Raw genomic sequence first — 21274 nt, forward strand, 5'->3', positions numbered from 1 at the left:
AAAACCCAAAAGATGTAGAATTATGTCAAAGAAACTAAATGACCACAAACGATGCCAAATAACAACAAAGATACACAAAACTATCCCCAAAAAATGTATCCAGAAAGACACGAGAACATAAGAAAAAAAGAAGAACAAAGAGATGTGCAAAACAATCACAACAAGCTAAAACAAACACAAAGATAACATGGCGCTGATGAGACAAAACATTTAAACTATTTTGTTATTTGTGAAACCTATACTGAAGTACAACCTAACAAGATGCTCCATATTCTTCATTGTGACGCAGGTGACAGATGTATCTTCTGATATTCCCCCTTTAAAATTACACGTAGCCTAATATTACGACTTTTTTCTCATAATATTAGAGCTTTCTTTCTCGTAAGAGTACGACTTTATTCTCGAAATGTCCGATTTTTTCCCTTTAATGGTTTTCGGCAAAGCTTGTTGTATGACTTTAATGACAAGAGGTCAGATCCATAATTACTTTGATCGTGTCATTAGTCTTTAGGGCATCGATTGATGCTCACAGGATCATACACCCTGGATTCTTCTTCATATACAACAGGCTTTCCATTGATCTTCACATTTCGTAAGCAGCCCACAAATGGTGAGGACACGGGGACTCTGCTGTACCTTGTCGTCCCTGAACGGAGAAAAGAGAAGATTCAGGTCAGGGTGATATGATAACAGCTAATATTTGATGAAAGACATGCTGTGAAATGTTTGATGGATTTACCCCCAATGGAAAGTGAATCCAGTGTTGTTGAGTACGAGGTGGATGGGACGGCGACGGCTTTCTCCTCAGACATGGAGTCCACCACTAGTTTGACAACTTCCCGCTGTTTGGACACTGATGGACAATAACCCAATTTTAAATTTAGAGCCACTCAGATATGATCTGGTTTGTGTAATGTTGTCATCATGTGAAGTCGTACCTGTGACCATGTGGAACTTTCCATCACAGAGACCTTCAGGAGGAGTCACAGAGACACTGACAGCTCCGTTTCCATCATTCACTCTGACCCCCACCTGGTAATAGACTGCAGTCAGTCAATGTGGTCATTCAATGCACTTTTGTTTTTCATCTCTGCCTGATCAACTGCCATTATACATTCAAAGAGTGGAGGTTTCACCTTGTTTTTCATTAAGAACACATTGAAGCTGGCCTTGTCACTTTGAGCGTAGAAAAGAAGACCTGTCAGGTATTGAGGACGCAGCTCGAAGGACAACACAAAGTGGGAGCCAACATTGAGGTAATTATCTAAAACAGAAATATTATTTTTTAGATTTGGGTGTTTGATGTAAATTGCAATGAATCAGAATCTATTAAATACTACTAACCTAAGACGATGTGCCCACCGCCAAAGTACGTCCCCATTTCCATTGGCCCATCGAAGCAGGGTAATGTTTTATGTCTCCCCCCGGGTTCTCCAACAGCGACATCATTCATTTTGAAATCGCGTATACAGCCAGTAACACTGTTCATGGGAATGGTGTGTCCCTGTGGGAGGAGAGGACATGGTCGTGTGTAAGTACATGTGGGAAAATGTGTGATCAAACAGCTACTGAGGTTTGATACAGACTTTTGTGGTTCTTCCTTTCAGATCACTTCCCAGGTGCACAGGGTTGTGCAGGTCTAAAGACGATCCCTCATTGTTCGGTAGGCGACCATCGGTCACACGGACTCCATCAACCAGCAGATGAAAGGTGCTCTTCTCCACACTGAACTCAACCTACACAAACACAGACACACATAGACAATCTGTCACCCAGGTAAAGTGACTCAGAACAAGTCGTCGGTCAAACAGTCTGTAGGCCACCATCACTATCACAGCCTAGCAACTCGATTTCTCCAATTTTATTACCTTTGTAAAAGTGGCATGCAAAACTTAGACACCTGAAACATCAAATAAGGTCAGATATTACTCTTTGTTCATTTTAAATCTTTAAAGGGTTCCCATATCCAAGAAAAGCTACCTTTATGTGCGTCTATGACCCGAGCAGAAATGCATGGGCTTGGGCCAGCCAATGTGAAACACTTTTTGAGTTCACATCCAGATCCTGTGATGCATCAGTGATACACTGCTGAGTTTGTCAGGGGATGTACATTTTTCAGTCTTGGCCAAACAAAAAACGAGTTATAACAACTTCCTTATAAGTGTGAGGAATCGATATAGCTGTGTGTTTTTTTACTGTCTCTGACATAAACTTCCAACACTTGCATAGCCATTCACCACTACAGTAGTAATCTTGTGGCTTCTGATCAGGGAACAATAATTAAATAATAATATTAATGAATAAAACAAGTGCTCCAGCATTAAAGGGGCATTTACTTCTTAATATTTAGTAAATGCAGTTTACCTTTGCTTTTTGCTGTTAGAGATGGAGCCTACGGAGATCAGCCTGAGGAAGCTACTACTGAAGCTGCTGAGCACAAGGTTTTTAGTGTCTGGTTAATATTTGCAAATCCCACTGCATACGGATTAAGTATTTTTAATCGCTCGCAGTAACGGTAAGTGAAGAGTCAAGTGCTTTTGCTGTTTTGTGGTGAAAAGAGAAGCAAGTGCAGCTGTTGTTGTCCTAGTGAAGTGAGGTGCAGACACTAAGTGGATCATGTTATTGTTTGAACATGATCTCTTTTTTCTCCCCTCTGTACAGCATGGACAGCCAAATGACCACAAACGATGCCAAATTGTTCTACCTTGTAAATAAAGCAAATTGCTGACCAATCTGGAGCAGGTTGCCTTTACAAAATAGGGAAGTTTACACTGCAGCGACACAAGCTAAACTCACACCACTGTGCATTACGTTCACCAAATGTATTGTGCATTCCTTTTGTAGAGCTTTCATTTTAAATTAATTTATTACCTTCACCAAAGAGGTTTTTCACCCCTGTCCTTTTGTTTGTTTGATTGGAAGCAAGATTGCACACAAACTAGTCATTCAAATCCATCAAATTAGGGTTAGGGTTTAGGGTTCCTGGTGGAAGGAATGCGGTATGACTCAGGGAAGAACCCTTTTTTCCCCCTTTATTTAACATTGCGAGATTTGACATTTTCACTGATTTCCCTGGGAATAATTATTGAATCTTGATGAAAAAAAGGCATATTTAGGGGAGTTCTATAAGAGTGTGCAAAGTGGGGAAGATTGAATTTAAGAGCCTTGGCGGAGGTATGCACTCTATTGAGTCCCATTCTAGCCTTTAAATGTTAAATAATCATCTGGAGACAGACAAGACAGAGATCAACGTTCATCAGCTAGAAATGACAAAATCTGCGTCTGTTATCAACGTCTAGTTTCTTAGTAACTGTTACTAAGGGGGGAGGGGCTAGTGAAAGGTCAGTTACTCTGTGCCAGTTCCCGTCGTTGCTCTTTTGCTTGTGTTCGATGATTCTGTTTTGACCCAGTGACACCTTGATCTTGCCGTTGGCCATGTACAGAGCCAGCAGCGACACGACTCCTCTCCCTGCCACATGGAGGATCAGACCTTTGGACGACTTGGTCTTCATATCAAGAGAGAAGTGAGGCCTGAGACACAAGGGGAGCACAACAGAGAGGTCTCTCTCTCTTTACTGTTCATATGAACGAATAGATGGATGATTTTATGAAACCCTAGCGAACAGTACCTGTAGTTAAGGTCCTGTTGTGGCAGAGTGTAACTTAGCCAGCTGTGATCATCATAGAGCTGGTGTTCACCACGCTGTGCACCTTGGTGGAAACACTGACTGCCTGCAGGAGCCAGCTGAGTCTGACAGGAAGTGGAGAAATAACTTGCATCACTATCTTGTACTGAAAGCAACGTTAGCATTAGTGTGGTACTTTAAAAATGGTGCCTTGTTTTGCTCACAGGTTTGTATTTCTGGTGCTTCTTCAGAACTGGTGCTGGTAACTGCTTGGGATTCGGTGATATATGGCGACTGCACCGGCCAAGAGCACCATCTCCCATGTGTGAAAATGAGCTTAGATCCGCACGTATAAAGCTCTGCTCAGGCCTGGGTCAAATTACAGATTTTTATAAAACATTACCCAAAGGGGAATTCTGGTGTTTGTCAACCCTGGGTCCTATTTTTATAAATGTTGGTGTGTAAATGAATGGTACTTTTTGGAATCGGTCCAGTAGATCACCCCTACTGGTGGCAGTGGATGTGACAGTCCACGTAATGTTCACCAAAGGTGTTTTTCTTTTCACCAACAAAAGGCTCAAAATTCTGTTCTGTGTCTTTGCCAAGAGTCTGTCAATATTACACATGTCTCACTCAACAAGAAGTCTCACTCTAATGTTGTGTGACCTCTGCTGGTTTCCTCTCTCTCCTCATTCGCTCTTCAATTTGTAAGAGTTCTTCATCTGTGTACTGCGGCTCAAACAATTTGGGACGTCCATCAAAGTCAAATGCTCTCATCGACATTGTTCACATCAGAAAAAGATTCAGCAAAAACAGTTTGTCTAAGTAAACTCTCTCTCACTCTTATTTCCAACAATACTCACGAGCCAACAAAAAAATGGCAGTAACTCTCACTCAGGCAGGTCACACAGCCCCAAACAACGACAGAAGCCACAGCTATAACCAAACTGTCTTCACTTCCTCCCAGCTTACGTATTCCATATGTAAGCAGCTTTTATACTGACTACAATGCATGCACTCTCCTGATTGGTCGAGAGCAAAAGGGGCTTGACAGGACATTACACTACTTACAAAAGCTGAAAGAGGAATAAAGTAAATTTATGTCTAACATAGAGACTATACTAATTCCCTTGCAACTGGGTAGTGTAGCATGTAGTGCTAATATTGCAGGTTTATAATGTTGAGGGTGGACATTTCTTGGACTGTCACAGTTGCCCCATCAGATTACATTGTAGCCACTGCCACCGTGTCGTAGCTGCTTCCAGAGTTGATCTACTCGACTGGTTCCAAAAGTGTTTGTGGGTATCATTCATTTAGACGTTCACATTTATAAACTTAGAGCCCAGGTTGAAAATTACCAGAATTCTCCTTCATTGCTGTCATGAGACAAAATGACACCACACAGCATAACATTAATATTACAACTGTACCAGTAAAACAGTGGTAAAATATTTAAAATGTATCCAAACCTCCTGGTGTAAAGATTAGCAATGCAGACTTTGAATTTCTTTCCTTGTGAGTTTTTATCCACTGGCCTGGCGTGGTGTGATCGCCCCTGAGTCACATTTACATTATCCATGCTGAGCTCCAACCTGAGAAAATCATGACAACTTCGGTAATGTGCTTTTTTCTTTATTTAAATGAAGTAAAGGTACAACTGTTAACAAACGGAGGACACATCTTACCTTGTTGGTCTGCTCACTGCGGACAAGTAGTGCCAGTTTCCATCATTGTATCTTTCATCGGACTTCAGTGTATAATTATTGCTGGTAAATGTTACATAGCCATCATCCAGGGACAGCTGAAGGTCCTGGGCAGAGGTGGAGGCCTGTAGAAGATGAGAGAAGGCTAATAGAGTCATGTTAATCAGTTGATCCTCATTTAAATCTGACACTTGTGGGGAGAGCTGACCTGAGAGCTGCTCCAGAGGAGAGCAGCATGTCTGTGTGTGGTCCTGAAGCCCAGAGAGACCCTGAGAGGCTGCTCGTCCCACACAGTCAGGGAATCCATGGACAGAGCTGAGTTCAGTGTCGCTGCACGGACACCCTGCACAAGCCAGAAACACACATATAACATTCATATGTCTAAATGCTGCTCACTTAAGTACTTAAAAAAAAAAAGATGTGGCAAATTTTTTATATCATTTCTATTTCATTTCATTTCATTTCCTTTTTCACATTTCACTTTAAACATTGTAATTTGCTTTTACCTTTAAGCTTTCTGATTTCCCACTTCAGGATTCTTATTTTCAATACCGATCTCGATTTTTGTGACAGAGGCTTTATTTTAAAGGAGATGTTTTTCAGTCTTTCTTAACTCTTTTGTCTTCTTTATCTGTTTTTTTGTGAATTTAACAGTTCTGCAAAGTTAAAAAGCGGAAAGTCTGCAGTGATAGGAGCTCATCTGTCTACAGAAAACTTCAGTTAGTCCAGCTGATACTTCTGGGGTATTGTGATGTCACTTGAAATCACAAGGCCAAAAATGCACGCCTAGCTAACAAAGCCAGGTGAAGTGAGAGCGGGGCAAATATTTCCTACACACACTCGAAGCGGTTGACCAATCAGCACAGAGCGGACTGGGCAGGGGGGCGTCTTAAAGGAAAGGGACCTGGTGTTTCAGACAGAGGCTGAAAAGAGGAGTTGCAGCAATGAACCGTATGAGGAAAATGATGTGTTTTCTGAACATTATAGCATCTAAACCTTTTCAAGTGATAACACAAATTACAATTATGAACCTGAATATGAGCATAAAATGTCTCCTTTAACACAATGTTCAGTCAAATTCATTCAGCCATGTATGGTGGTCATCGCTTTTTGTCAGATTACCAGTAAGGGGACTGGACATCCATCGCTGACACCTATCGTCCTGTTGGACTCAACAATGTCACCATCTGCCATCAGGTGATCCACACATCCTCTCAGTGGTGGAGCTGTGATGTTGTGCCTGAAATTCAGACACATAAAGGACAGAAACCAGTGTAAAGGGCTGATCTAATGAGCTCAAGCTGTAAACACTGCATGTACAGCATCTGTTACCTCAGCCTGAGCTGTGCTGGTAGACCCCCGACATAAAAAGTCATGTAGTTTGTACGAATGTGATCCGTGGAGATTTGCTGTCGTCCGTAGTGCACAATAAATCGTTCTGCGGTAGTGATTGTAAAGAGTTGGTCCTGAGACAGGAGACATGTTTTTAAGTAGGACAGTTTATAAATAGAACAAATACATGCATTCAGAAAATGTGCTTTGCTTAGTGTTCATTCCGGTGAGTAACTATTTTTAGATCCTCTTACAAAGAGAGACACTTTTTCAGCGCTCTGAGCTCTGAGCTGTTGACCTGCTTCCTGTCCTTGAAGCACCAGGAAGCCTCTCTCCGCAAACACACAGAAGAAAGAGTCCTGCAACATAAAACACAAGATCAGTCTTTTTATAGACACTGAGCGTCGGAGCCGTGAGCAGGAAAACTGTTAAATTCCATCATAGAGATCATACTTCATTTCCAATGTAGAATAACAAGGCGTCTGTCTCTCTGCTGTTTGTGTGAAACCTCAACAATCTTCTCTTTTTCTTGCCCGGCTCCTTTATGAACGCCATGAGGTAACCTGTTCCGTCATAGTAGTCTGACACCTCCGACTGTGGAATCCTGAACCAATCAAAGATGAAATTCATCGTCATTGTGACTTTAACAACAAACCTCTATATACACAGTACATATTTAAACCTTACTTAATATGAGGCTGCTTTGCCTCCATGTTGACAGCATGTTTGTAGTTGAACAGAGAGACAGGATGGTCGTTGATGTAGGAGAGTTTCATGGCTCCTCTGTATCTGGAGTAACGCAGCTGCAGTGGAGGCTGGAGGAGTCAGAGCAACAGGGACTGAACATTTCAACATGACACTTCAATGAGAAGGATTTCATGACCCTGGATATTTTTCTGTCAATGGTAGGTTAATGATTGGTCAGTTTGTTGGTTCATTTGTCAAAACTCACATCTGGACCACTGCTCACAGGTATTTCAGTCTCATTATTCTCCCACTGAACTGTTTTCTCAAAAGGGTCAGTGAGGGACTTCTGTATTCAACTTCATCAGTGCTCTAGTATGTGCACAGTTTTAATCTTATTATTTACTTATCATGTCAATACTTTCAGGTACTTAGTCATAATTATTTGATACTAAATCAAAATTATAGGAGAGAATAATCGCATTCTGACATACCAGGTCAAACATATGAGATTGTCTGTTAAAATTATGAGACACCAAGCCAAAGGTATAAAATAGATAAAAAAAGAAAAGAAAAAATGATGACATACTTAACCCAATCCTGATTTATTAAATAAAAATGATATACTGTACTAACCTGAATTGCATTTTAAAACAAATTAACATGAAGTGATGTCAATAAATCATAACTTAAAGTTGCCTGAGTCAGAATTTCAATCTAGTGGGAAAAAAATATGTATTTAGTGTTCAAAAATAAGACTAATGCTGTCAAAATTATAAGATAGTGAGTCAAAATTGTCATACTTATTTATTTCTAGAAAGAGGCTTCACATGTATAAGGCACTTTGATTCGATGAGTACACAGGCTTGTGTACTGTGTTTATTGTGTATATGAGATTTTCCAGTTCTTACTGGTTGTCAGTTCAGTTCGATAAAGCCTTGTATGATTGCCCTTCTTCTGTTTCTGCCTGTGTAAGAAGTCAATCCATGCAGACATAATGAATTAACAACTGTGTTATTACCGTAAAGTCGTCAGGATATCCACCCACGTAGAAAGCAACACTGTCTGGGTCTAGATTGAGGACACCGCTCATCGTGTTTGGAAGGTTTTGATAAGGAGCGATGCTGACGGGCTTCTGTGATGTGAAGTTCTTTATGATGTTGACTTCAGCGTCTTGGTAAACTCTGCAGGGATTGTGAACACGGAGAAAACCACAAAACTGATTCCATGTCGAGGAAACTAAAGTGTTACTTTAGTTACTTTAGTCTCTTTCTAAAAGTCCTTCACGTACCTGTAGAAGATAATCCTGTCAAAGTCTGACGCGTTCACATTGGTAGTCGATGTTATTTTGTGCTTGGTTTCCACCTCGTGGACAACTCCACCCAACTTATAGACACAAATCAACATGTTGTTTCTGATCGCCATCCCAATGTAGTCTCCAGAGGCCTGTAGATAAAATGAGACAAATAAAGATATAGATATTCTTAAAAAGATCCAGACTTCCTGTGAAACACAAGGAGACACGCTCACGTTCTTGTTGCCCAAGTAGAGAACAAAGAGGTTGACGTCTGCTTGTTTGTCCTGTCGTTGCTTTCGTCTGCGCTCGGGCTTGGAGGGATTGGTTTGATGATGATTGAGAAGCAGGTCGACAGCTGTAAATGGTTTTATGTCTTCAAGGTTTCTCGGAGGATGAAGCTCAATGTGACCTTTTCCATTAAAGGTCGTGGCAATGGGGAGCTGTAAGAAGATCCATGTAAATATGAATGTATAAAGAAAATAAATGCATAAAATATTATGTTTGTTTTTTGTACTGGAATAAGTCAAAAGACACTTTAAAGCTCCATAGAGCTGATGGAAAAGAATCAGGTGATATTTGCCATCAGTTCATATGAGTGATCTCATTCACATACTTAGTTATTTGTTCCATCGTCAATATAAAAAATATTGATTATAGTCTCTTTAAATCAAAGCTGACAGGTAAGAACATCAGATTCAAGAGGAAACTTCACCCTGTTAACAAGGTTTCTTGTCTCCTTTATCACGTCCTTGATTTTCAAGATGCTTTCTGTCATGTTGCCACTTGGAGGCGATTTCCTTTTGAGAGCCTCAACTCGTCTGAGGTTATTCGTCAACACAGGGAGAGTGATTTTCAATTTCTTCACTGAAAGAGACAGAAAATAAACCAAACTAATAATATAATTAAAAGGGAAAAGGGTGCTGTTAACAGATTCTTACTGTTAAATACTCACATGATTGTTCTACATCAACTATCATATTGTCCGTATTGACACTGTTGCTGCTCAGGGTTATTCTTTCTACCTCCTGGCTGATGTTCCTCAGTCTATCTGTTACATTTCTGACTGTGGAGTCACACTCAGAGGCCGTTGTTTTCGCCGAGACTATCAGGAGTTTGGTGTCATCTGAAATTTAAAACACCGTGATGATCTGCTGTGCTGCAGGTGCAGTGAATAACCTGCTCATTTCAAATGATCCACTGACCTCCTCTTACTGTTTTAAGGTCATCAGTGATGGCTGAGATACTCATTCTCAGTGATCTTCTTTTTTCCTTTTGCTTCCTCACACGGCCTCTACAGGAGTTCACTGGACGTGAAAGCTCTGTCCAAAAGAAATCAAACAGCATTTATTTTTTGGGCTTTCAAATTAATATAACTCATGTGACTTGAAACAAATTATGCTTTTTACACACTTTTCAGGTCACTCTGAGAGTTGTCGACTTCTGTTTGTAAATTATTTGAATTATTTTGTAATCCTTCTGCCCTGTCGACCAGACTTGCCTCCTTCACATCCTAGTTTACAGTAAGAGAATCATATTAATATAAATTTCAATTAACATTATACAACTAAACATTTAATTAAACACATCATGCAGGATTAAGAACAGAGTTACCTTTAAAGCCTCATCAGCAGCCTCTCTGGACTGATTAGCTGCTATTTCTGCCGTTTGTATGATCTTTATGATGCCGATAAAAACTCCTTCACTCAGCACTCCGAGCGGTTCATTGCTGTTAGTAGCATTTTGAAGCACTCTGCAATGTCTTATAATACATAATTTCAACATAAACACATTGTCTTTATGTTATTTATATCTACGCTTCTTTTTTTCTTCCTTTTTAAACTCACTGTTGAAGTTCTGCTGCATCTCTGTTAAGCTGCTCTGCGTGTTCCTCGGCCTTGTTGACAATATCCACTTTGGCCTTAATTTGGAAGATGTTATTAAACTTCTTGACAAGTTCCCTTCTGGCACCATCCAGTTGACCTGCATGGTTCTCAAATTCCTGCAATTTGCACAATAAATTCAGTTTCTACAGTAAAAAAATAAAAAAATAACTTGTCTCATGGAATCATGGTGGTAAAACATGGCAGCTTACTTTTTTAATTTCCTCAAGCAATAAGAAGACGTCTGTGATATTTTTCAGCAGATCTTTGGTCATTTCAGTCACAGGAGGCAGTGAGATCTGTTCTCTTTCCGACTGAGATTAAAGATGAAATGATGAACAGAGACAGGTGAAGACATACAAGACTACAGGACGTTATTGTGTACATCTGAAATAAATGCTACTATAATCGAGCGTTGCGTTTCACCTGCAGATGTTGTAGTGTAGTGTGACTCCTCAGGTTCAGGCTCTGTGTCCTGCTGACTCTGTCCCCTGCCTCTGACAGCAGCTCAGCCAGTTCCCTCAGAGACGAGGCGGAGACCATCAGAGAGTCTGACGTCCGACTCAGTGAAGGAATTGTGAAGTTGTCGTGGATTAAGTTCAACACTAAGGAGAACATACACATTTTGGGACATATATTGGTTGGGTATCGCCCAGTTCTGATAAGATGGAGAAGAGATTGTTCTCCTCTTCCTTTGATTGTATCCTTACACAAATAGTTTCAGGAAATAGTCTTATTGGTTTTCTTGCTGAAAATTTAGGCTAACCTGTTGCTGGCTGTAGCTTCAAATTCACCATGTGTGATGTCATTCTCATCCTCTAACTCTCAACATTTTCCCTAATAATTTCATACAGATCTTGACCTTTAAATGAAACTAGCTGGAATTTTTAATCCCTGGAACTTTTTCTTAAAGGTTACTTCAGGCTGTTGGTTAGTTGTGTTTCCACCAAAGTCTAAAGACCATATAGGACGACTTTCTCATCAGTGCAACTGTCATGTGCTTTTCTCTGTAACTCTCCTTTTTAAAGCACAAAGAAAAGTGTATATGCAGCTAAAGATTTTTTTTCAAATGGTGGCTGGAATAAAATGATGAAGTAATTAACCAATCAGAAATGTTAAGAGCTGCAAACCCCATCCCAGCAGTTCCTGTACTTTAGACAATCAGAGACTTCTCTCTGGGGTAAAAAGGAAAATTACCAGTACATTAATTTAGACCCTGACTAAGTTTCTCCAAAGGTTTGTAGTTCCTGGGGAAAGTAAGTGCAATGGAAACCATTGTGAAAAACAAAGCATGTACTTGTTTTGGTGGTTGCAGCTTGAAGAGTTGCAGAATATACAGTAACTGTTCAGAGTGGGCTGACCTCTGTATAGCGCCCTCTACTTTACATCATAGTGAAGATGAGTAGAGTGAAGGCAGACGTATTACACAAGCCTGTTTGCTTGTGTGATTATTGGCACAAACACCAGTCAGTCTGAACCACCTCTGCACCATTTTACCCATCAACTGAACACAATTTCACTGCATTTGAACATCAGCTGAAAATCATTAGAGAGAAAATGTTTTACGTTTGTGTGCCTCCTCCTGCTCCCCGCCGGCGCTGCAGCCTCTTTGTCTCATTTCCTGCACGATGCGCTGAGCATCCACCGTCGTCCAGACTTTGTCGTTCTCAGAGAAAGTGATGGATCCTCCGGGCTTCACCTCAGACAGCAGCTTTATCAAATCTGACAAACCACAATAACACAGATAACGGTGTTGATGATACATCACAGTGTAGAGGATCACTTTGACATAACCAATAATTCAGTTTCCTGAATAAGTCCAACAAAGACCCGGACACAAGTGACAGGGAAGATCCGAATGAATTTATATCCACTACAATTACTCAGTGTTATTAATATAAATGAATTCTGTTAATATGAGATGTGACACCATCATCAGAGCAGTGGTGCAGTGCCACAACAGTGTAAACACATCTTCATATTTGAGTGATATACCTGTTATTACTGTGAGGAGAGATTCAGCTTCAGGGAGAAGATCATCGTCCTTCAACTTGGTTTGATTCACATTCTGCAAAATCTTTTCCTGATCGGATTCAGATCGAAGAATCTGAAAGTCAATGATAGATTATAATGTTTCCAGATCATTTTAACAATAATAGGTTTTATGACTTTTTTTATGACGTTTGTCGCTGAGATCTCTCTGACATGCGATGTAATCAGTTCATAAAAATACCTCCTGCAGTATTCAAACAATAATTTAAATTTACAAAATGATTTATCAAAGTTTAACCCCTGATTGATTTATACTCTGATTAACTGAGGAAAATTCACTTCATGCACCTTGTCAATCAGTTGACTCAAGTCGTCCCCGACAACATTCACATCTGCCTCCAGCTGTTCAACCTCTGGTTCCAGGTGTCTCACAGCAGCGTCGTAGCTCCCAAACTGAATCTGGAAAACAGAGAGGAAATACTCAACATGGATTATGTGACTAAATAGATGTTTTAAAGGATAGCTCATTAAGCAAAAAGATTCCCAATGGCAGCATGTACGAGTACCTTGGTTTCAGAGATGTTAGTCTCCAGGTTGTTTAGCATTGAGTGTGAACCAGAGACAAGACTGCTGTTCTTCAGCTGCTGCTCCAGCCAAGTCAGACCATCGTCCATTTTCTTCAAGTCGGCCAATAAAGAATAAGTGCAACTGTCACAGTCTGTCGGTAAATAAAAAATATTCTTAGTTTAATTTTTTTTCAGTGATTTTCTTTACTGTGGCATTGATCACAGCAGCTGCGACCAGATGTTGTGTGTTGTATCGAAAGAAAAGGATTTTGAAATATCCTTGACCAGTTGTATAATGTCCTCTATGGCTCTTAACAAAAAGAAAAACAATACCTTAGTAGTTGCATTATGGGAAATGAAGGATCCACGGTTTTTGAGTTGGATCCATACGTGGGAGTAAAAGTCAAGATATCTCAGCCGGTAACTTGAATTTGACTATTTCATCTTTATTCTGTCTCATGAGCTCCCTGACCTTAATACAACATCAAATCACGTACCCCTTTTAACAAAATAACTATATTTGTATTTGTAAATGAAAATGTATATTAACCTGCAGTTGGAGGATAACAACGGTTGATGCCATCCCCTCTGTTGCATGGCTTGCAGCTGCTTCCAGGCACCAATGGATTGCCGTAGTAACCATGTGCACATCTTAAAGAGAGGAAAAACAAGAAGGAAAATACTGTGCATTTTTCTACTTTAAGAGGCAGACCTGCATATCAAAATAATGTATTGCAGTGGACAATAGGGGTTAGGATGCAGGTTTTGTCACACCAAGGATCCTAATGTTGAATTATAAACAGTGTTTGTGTTTGGTTAACCAGCAGACAAACCTCTCACATCTGGATCCACTGTAACCATGTTTACACAAGCAGTCGACCACACCTGAGCCGATGTCCAGACAGGCCAACGCAAAGCTAAGACAGAATAAATAAGATCTCCATATTGATCCAGTAAAAACAATCAGCTGAGGTTTGTGTTGACGAAGGTAATAAAAAGAGACTGACTTGTTCCAAGTAAAGGGACATGGACAGACACGGCAGGTCCTGTGGGATGGGTTTCCATAGTAACCCTCTTTACACCTTTCACAGCGGGCCCCAGTGGTGTTGGACTGACAGTTCTGGAGGTGTGTTAGATGAAATACAACTTGATCAACATGTGTTGGCAATGTGCCTGCAACTCCCACAACCTTTGAGTGTGCTGTAAATTTAAAAAATCTACAATAGTCAGTTCGTGTATGTGCTTGCGTGCGTGCCTGAGTTTGTGTGTGTGTGTGTGTGTGTGTGTGTGTGTGTGTGTGTGTGTGTGTGTGTGTGTGTGTGTGTGTGTGTGTGTGTGTGTGTGTGTGTGTGTGCGCGCGCGCGCGTGTGTGTGTGTGTGTGTGAAGACCTACCACACAGTTCCCTGTATGCTCATCACACTCTTTGGAGAGTCCGCTGCAGCTGCATGGCACACACTGACCCCTGTTGGGCCCGGTCCATTCTCTGTAGAAGCCAGGGCCGCACTTCTGTACGGACACAGAGAGCTGAACAGTCAACTGTGTTGGGACAGTTAACACAAGACAACACCCCACCTGCACTCACCTGGTCTGCAGAAAACAGGGTGAGGCATGGAGACGGAGAGAAAACACGTGTGGACACATACTCACTGAAGAACATGTGTGTGTTTGTTGGAAATAGACATATTCATGGCCACTTTGTACCCTGATTGGTTTGGACATGTAAGGTTTAGCTTAGGATGCTGTGAAAACATTTGTATACCTAGGATACAATAAATAGCATGTCTGGTGGTGAGTGGTGTTTTCTAAAGATGACTGAGAAGCTTTATACTCTCTCAGCAGATAAAATTAATCTGAATGAGTTTTTGACCTTGTATTGCACCACAGCATGCACCCAGTTGTATTACTGAGAAGAGGTAGAAAACCTGCAAAAACCACCATGATCATCAAAGACTTGTTTTACCTGAGTAATAGCTCCTGCTGTTTGGTTGCTGAAGGAAGGATCGCAGAACCATTTTGTGCCCTGCGTCCTCTGAAGGACGGGAGTGCGTCTGTCATGCCAACACTTTGCTTGTTTCTGAGCCGAGGGATGAACCGGAGCAAAGCAAAGCAAAACCAAGCACACTGCACCACAGCGTACAGATCTTTTCCAATGCATTGGCGTGTGTATCCAGGGATCCATGTGAGTCTAACGCAGTCTGTCTTTGACAACTCCTCCTCCTCCTCTTCTGGTAAACGCTGCCGCAACTAAACCTTGGAGCTTTTGATGTGAGATGCATGAAGAGAAGTTGGACTGTGAGAAACATAGAGTGTGAATGACTGTGTTCACACAGACGGGTTCAAAGTTCACCGAGGTGTGGTTGCACTTACACACATTAAGCAGCAGTGAACTGGTTGAACAATAAAGCGCAGACAGGCAACAGATTAAAGTGGTTATCACTTTATTATCAGTCAGTCCATGAGTTAAAACATTCCAGCTCATCCAGTAAATAGCTGATAGAAAATACAGTTCATAATGATTGAAAAAAACATTTAGTTGCATTGAAATGAAAATAAAGACACATTATTTTGTCCCCAACAGTTTCAAGTTGAGGCCTAGATTTGAAATTTAATTTTTTTTAATCATACACTATACCCTCCATCCCTTGCCCTCTCTATATATCATTTCTACAAATACAAGAGTTACTGTAAATAAAAAAAGGTTTTGCAGTCTGAAGATAATTCACAAACAGGACACCCACATTCATTTTATTTAGTACAGTCGTTTAAATCAGTTGTTAAAGCAAGACCATGTAACTTGTGTATCAGCCACTGACAGCAGTTAAAACCTGGTAAGAACAGAAAGTGAAATATATCCACATGTGGTCACAGAATCGGGAAGCTTGGTGAACTTCTGTAGCTGCTGAGTTAAGCACTAGTATGGTATCAAGTCCATGATAGGAATGAGGCTTTAGGAGCTTCATCCTATTTTCTCCCTATTGTGCTTTATGCTCTTTTGTTACATTTTGCCAGGAAGAGTTTTTGACATGCTGTGCCTTTCACTCACTTGAATACATAAATATTTAAAATTATATTTTCAACACGTTAGAGATAAAAAACCTAACCAAACCTAAAATATGTTCATTCAGTTTGTACCACTGACTCCTGTTCAACCTCGGCTCCTCAGTGGAGCAGTTTATCCAACGGAGGAGGTCAAATAAAAGTGGACGGGGCATCGCAGCTAATAACCCATGATGGATTCCTCCATTTTGTACTCCCCAGCTCTCCTCTCCCTCCACAACCCTCAGAGTTCAGCACTGTGCAAGATGCCTCGTTAAACATGTAGGTTAACTGTACAAACCTTTGGGTCAAATTTGAATAAAGTTACTCACTTTTAAAAACGTGCAACTTCAATATTTCTATTAAATATGTTTTATATAATCCATTATTTTGTAGTATTCACACATGAATTGATTGATTTCCCAAATTCTAACGTGAGTGGACCTTTGTGGGGTGATTTTAAATGCTAAAATGTTTTGTACTGAGCTAAAATGCTAAAACTTGTGTAAAAGTAGCACACGTAGAGAGGTCACTAATGTCTGACACTAATATAGGTTCACTAACATTAGCCAAAATTAGCCACCATGCAGGTCAAAGAAAAGTTCTAGTTGCAAGATCCCATAGTAAATTGAATTATTTTTTTATTTAACTTTTCCCTTGTAAGTGTCGGAATGTGTAATTACCTGTGTCCACAGTTTATTCTGTCCAAAGAAGGCCATAGTTTTGTTGAAATTTTTAAATAAATTTTCCATATTTGGTGAGTTTGACCTATTAAAAAACATTTCAAAGACATATTGAATCTTGTGTTCGTCCCTGAGAGAAACGATGTGTTCACTGTACAAGGCTGATGTGGGTCTTTCCACAAAACAAGGTTCAGCAGAGAGTTTAGAAAGTATGGATGAATTTACACATGATATTAGCAGTATGAGCAATGACTGAGGTTTTTTAGCTCCTCTGACAGACCAGACAAATTTTTTTTGTGTTAAATCTTGACTCTGAAGCATCTTATCAGAATCATATAATAGGGTACAGGGCATAACTTGCAATGCCACATGTGTTACTGCCGTCCCGGACCATTCGCATGTAGCCGCCTTCACCCCAGCTGCTGCCCCAGCTGTAAACATATAACCAAAAATCATATTAGAACAGTGACAGCAAATACTTGTACATTTAGTATCATAGAAAATATAGTCTTTAAAGTTTTTATTTAAAATGATCCTGTGTTACTCTGCTGTCAGTGCACAGAGTTGTTCTGACCTGTTTTTTAAGATCCAGTAGTCTTGTCCTCCGTCAGAGCCGTAACCAACCAGCAGAACAGCGTGACTCAGATTATTAGGGTTACAGGTCGGCTCATCGTATATTCCTAGGAGTTCAATTTAAACACATATTATCAGATTGTTTGACCAGTAGGTGGCAGTAAAGATAAACTGCAAAGATGACATTAACATATCAATTTGATCAATATGGGGAACTCAGAATATCTTGTTTGAAACATTCAGTGTTTACAAAGAAGCTTTAGCTTTCATTGGAGTTGGGTTTCTGTTTATGATGGATTCAAATGTTCACTCCAAGTATGAACAACATGCACGTATTTTACTATGTACATATTTAATCAATTAAATATCTGACATTATGATTTTATATAAGAGAATCAACCTGAGCTGTAGAACAGGAAGCTTGCATGATCCGCATCAATGGCCACTGTGATTGGACCAATGGTTGCCACAGCGTCAGCCAGGGCCTGCTCGTCTCCTTTGGGTATGAACCTGTAGTCTTTGATATGAGCGACCGCAAGTCTGCTGTCGTAATAACAGGGCTGAGTATCCTGTGGAGAGAAAATCAGAGCTGAACGTTAACAATGTGCTGGAAACAGACAGATTTACTTTTTCACTGTTCTGATGTAGACGCAGGCTGCAGCCTCACCACTGAGGTGTACGGGTAGGTGCTTGTCGACTGAAGCCCGTTGTTCACCACATAGTCGTAGGCGTTGCCCATCCAGGCACCGCTGCAGCCAAAGGTGCCGTATGCTTTGGAGCAGTCCACCAAGTTTTGCTCACTCAAGGAGACAAGCTGACCGGTTTTCTTGTAGATTTGTCCCTCGATAGCTCCTGTGGTGCTGAAGGCCCAGCAGGAGCCACAGTAACCCTGAGAAGAGAATTCAAAATCACTTCCTGATTCGGTCTGGATAAAAAAACTCTTTCTGTATGTGGATGTACGAGTGTCTCACCTGATCTTTCACCTCAGTGACATAACCCATGTTCCTGTAGTCGACAAACCAAGCATCTAACTTCCGAGCATTGTTGTGCAGCCTTCGAGCAGAGACCGTCTTCCCTCTGTGCACAAACTGGGCGTTTATCGCGGCACCTTGCAACACCTGGGATTCTTGTTGTGTCTATGTACAGAGAACATATAGATGATTACTTTTCCAATTATTCATGTTCAGATATCAGATAATGAATACAACATATCTATAATGCAAATGGACGTGTAAATGTCCTGTACTTATAAAGTGCTTTTCTAGTCTTGATGACTTTACAGTACAGTTGTGCCACAGTGTATCTGTGTGCAGCACTGTCTCTGTCATACAATCAGTGTCTTGTACAAGGAAACTTCAACGTGCAGAATGGGGGAGACTGGGACCAACCGCCGACCCTGTGGTTAGTGGACAACCCACTCTTCCTCCACAGCCACCCTCAATAGTGGGGAAATGCACTTTGTCAGACAGAAACCACTCTTACAGACTTCACCAAGTTAGATACAGGCAGCTTTAACATGCAGGCTTGAAACTGGGGTAAATGGCCAGCCTGGCCTTGTCCATAGGTCTGGATTAAACATATGAGATATATGTTCATTAGCTTTGTTAATATGTGAAGTTTGTTACTTTTGCATACACACAAATTTAGTCTGTAATTTAATTTCACTCTAAACAAGCGTTTCTCTGTGACTTTGATTCGTTAGTTTGAGCAGAGATGATTTTAACATAGTGTGTAAAATACCAGTCCGTACCAGGTCTCCATATTTATTCATAGCCATAGCGAACGGCCTGATCCCCATAAAAAAACCTTGATTATTGTCATTGATCTTCTGCTTGTTCTCCTCCCAGATCGCCCTCCTCTGCATGTCGTCCTGCAGGATAACACAAAAAACACACATCAAGAAAGAACTCCTGTGACTCGCAATACATGTGAAGTCACGTCTGTCCTTGTGCTTTAAGATGAGGGGTCAGTCTCACCAGATCATCGTAGGTTACGCCGTTGCTGCTCTTCCAGATCTCCCAGTCAGTCAGGATCCCCTCATCCGAGTCGGACGCCACACGCCTCGGGCTGCACAACAGGACAGAGAGCAGGGCTGCCCTCAGCAAGAAGCCAGACTGATGAGCTGAAAGGACAAGAGATTTGTTGTGATCAGGTTGTCTGTAAATTGTTCTGTCATTCATAGTACCAACAGTGGAAAAACTGATGACTGGTTTCAGATGTTGGTTTCCCTTGTGTTCCATATAAGATTTTAAAAAGTCCTAAGCATCTTACCTGCATTGATGTGAGTTTGTTTTGTCCCCATGGTCTTGGAGCAACTCTGGACAGTGAAGCAGCCCCAGCCTGGCTGTCGTCCGACCTTATAAAGCTTTACAATAAGTATATGCTTCCACTATACTTTTACGGAATCCCTAAATCAACACCTGTGACTGCACCTGAGAAGGATATTAGTCAACAAAAATAAGATGCTTTCCCTGCTCCTCCTCTGTAATACCTCATTATCATTTACAGATGGTCAAAGGTGCAATCTTGAAAATCCCTCAAATACCGGTTTATAATTGAACACAACACCTGACATATTACTTTCCAAAACCAGAGGTGGAAAAAACACACAGACCCTTTATTAACTTAAAAATATTCCATTACAATTAAAAGTTCTGCATCCAAAATTCTATCTGGGTGAAAGTGCAAAAAGATTTTCAACAATTTTAATGTAGCTTGAACTGGTTTTATATGTTAAGTTTATCATCCATTAGTTCCCAACGTGGAGTCAAACAAAAGGTCACAAGATTAAATGATTGAAAGGTGATTTATGGGAGAGGGAAGAAAAAATTCAGATTAAAATATGTTTCATTTATTACCTCTGCCAATTGGAGGTTATGTCTTAATCTGCGGTTGTTTGTTATTAAGCAGGATTAGACAAACACGACTGAATGGATTACCATTCAATTTAAAGGAAGGATGCGATATGTGTCAGAGAAGAACCAAGTAAATCTTGGTGTGGATCCGAATCAGGGGGCAGATCCAAGAATCATTGGACATTTAACAGTGAATGTATTCAAACCATTTGAGACATTTAAAGGGGCGAATCAACAACATCATTCTACACTTGAATGAGGGGCTCTATTTAGACACTGCAGGGTCACAAAACAAAGAAATAACCTTGTCTTTAAAAAAGCTCATCAAAATACTTTTTGAATGCAGATGGGCGCCCACATTGAGTCTGGTTCTATTGGAGGTTTCTTCCTGTTAAGAGTAAGTTCTTTCTCTCCACAGTCGCAAAGTGTTTGCTCATTGTGGGAACTGTTGGGTTTCTCTATAATATTGTGAGATCTCAACCTTACTATGTACTAAGTGCCTTGTACTTACTAAGTGCCTTGAGATAACGCTCGTGTGATTTAGCGCTGTAGTTAGTTAGTTATTTTATTGATACAGATAGACAGAAAACATGTGGGTCCGAACAATATATAAGGCATTCATTTACAAAGAAAACCCATTTGTAGAGAAAAAAAAAGATATTAAAAGCTAATACAGTCATTTTCGATGGTTTAATGGCACTCAAGTCAAGTATGGAACATAACTATGATTCTTTTATCTATACATATATATGCAAATTTACATTTTAAATATAACATTTTTTATCCAATAAGTAGCCAATGCAGTTGTCAAATAAAACTTGAAGGATAAATGTGCAATATAATAATAAGAACAACAACAACAACAACAACAACAACAATTGTTATTATATTTTCATATAAATTACAATATACAATCACTACATATAAATAATACATGTTTATACAAATTGTACTAGAATAGATGTATGAAGTAATAACATGGAAATACTCAAGCACAATAATAATAAATGTGTCACCATGGTTACTGTATCCCTCCCCCTGGCTCC

The 21274-nt window shown here is 40.3% G+C and overlaps 3 protein-coding genes across 3 annotated transcripts; all 3 read right to left on the reverse strand.

Annotated features, from left to right (window-relative positions):
- Positions 1-267: 267 nt before the first annotated feature.
- LOC117760535 (laminin subunit alpha-3-like) lies at positions 268-8770 on the reverse strand. The gene is made up of 19 exons (XM_034583642.1): positions 8637-8770; positions 8367-8529; positions 7349-7476; positions 7115-7265; positions 6916-7020; positions 6662-6795; positions 6452-6569; positions 5538-5672; positions 5312-5454; positions 5096-5218; positions 3851-3995; positions 3630-3751; positions 3351-3531; positions 1587-1736; positions 1345-1504; positions 1137-1264; positions 939-1032; positions 740-853; positions 268-646 (listed from the first exon to the last, which is right to left on the reverse strand). Exons 1-19 carry the CDS (start codon positions 8768-8770, stop codon positions 501-503), a joined length of 2574 nt encoding a protein of 857 aa, XP_034439533.1. The 3' UTR covers positions 268-500.
- Positions 8771-10482: 1712 nt separating this feature from the next.
- On the reverse strand, positions 10483-13188 carry LOC117760536 (laminin subunit alpha-3-like). The gene is made up of 7 exons (XM_034583643.1): positions 13081-13188; positions 12863-12973; positions 12518-12629; positions 12089-12244; positions 10949-11127; positions 10735-10836; positions 10483-10641 (listed from the first exon to the last, which is right to left on the reverse strand). The coding sequence occupies exons 1-7, from the start codon at positions 13186-13188 to the stop codon at positions 10483-10485; spliced, it is 927 nt and encodes a 308-aa protein (XP_034439534.1).
- A 3644-nt stretch (positions 13189-16832) lies between these two features.
- cts12 (cathepsin 12) lies at positions 16833-19801 on the reverse strand. Its single transcript, XM_034583456.1, has 8 exons — positions 19645-19801; positions 19350-19495; positions 19124-19243; positions 18345-18509; positions 18041-18262; positions 17774-17942; positions 17375-17480; positions 16833-17231 (listed from the first exon to the last, which is right to left on the reverse strand). Exons 1-8 carry the CDS (start codon positions 19673-19675, stop codon positions 17132-17134), a joined length of 1059 nt encoding a protein of 352 aa, XP_034439347.1. The 5' UTR covers positions 19676-19801; the 3' UTR covers positions 16833-17131.
- Positions 19802-21274: the final 1473 nt, after the last annotated feature.

This window comes from Hippoglossus hippoglossus, chromosome 4 (assembly GCF_009819705.1).
Source record: "Hippoglossus hippoglossus isolate fHipHip1 chromosome 4, fHipHip1.pri, whole genome shotgun sequence".
Taxonomy (NCBI): domain Eukaryota; kingdom Metazoa; phylum Chordata; class Actinopteri; order Pleuronectiformes; family Pleuronectidae; genus Hippoglossus; species Hippoglossus hippoglossus.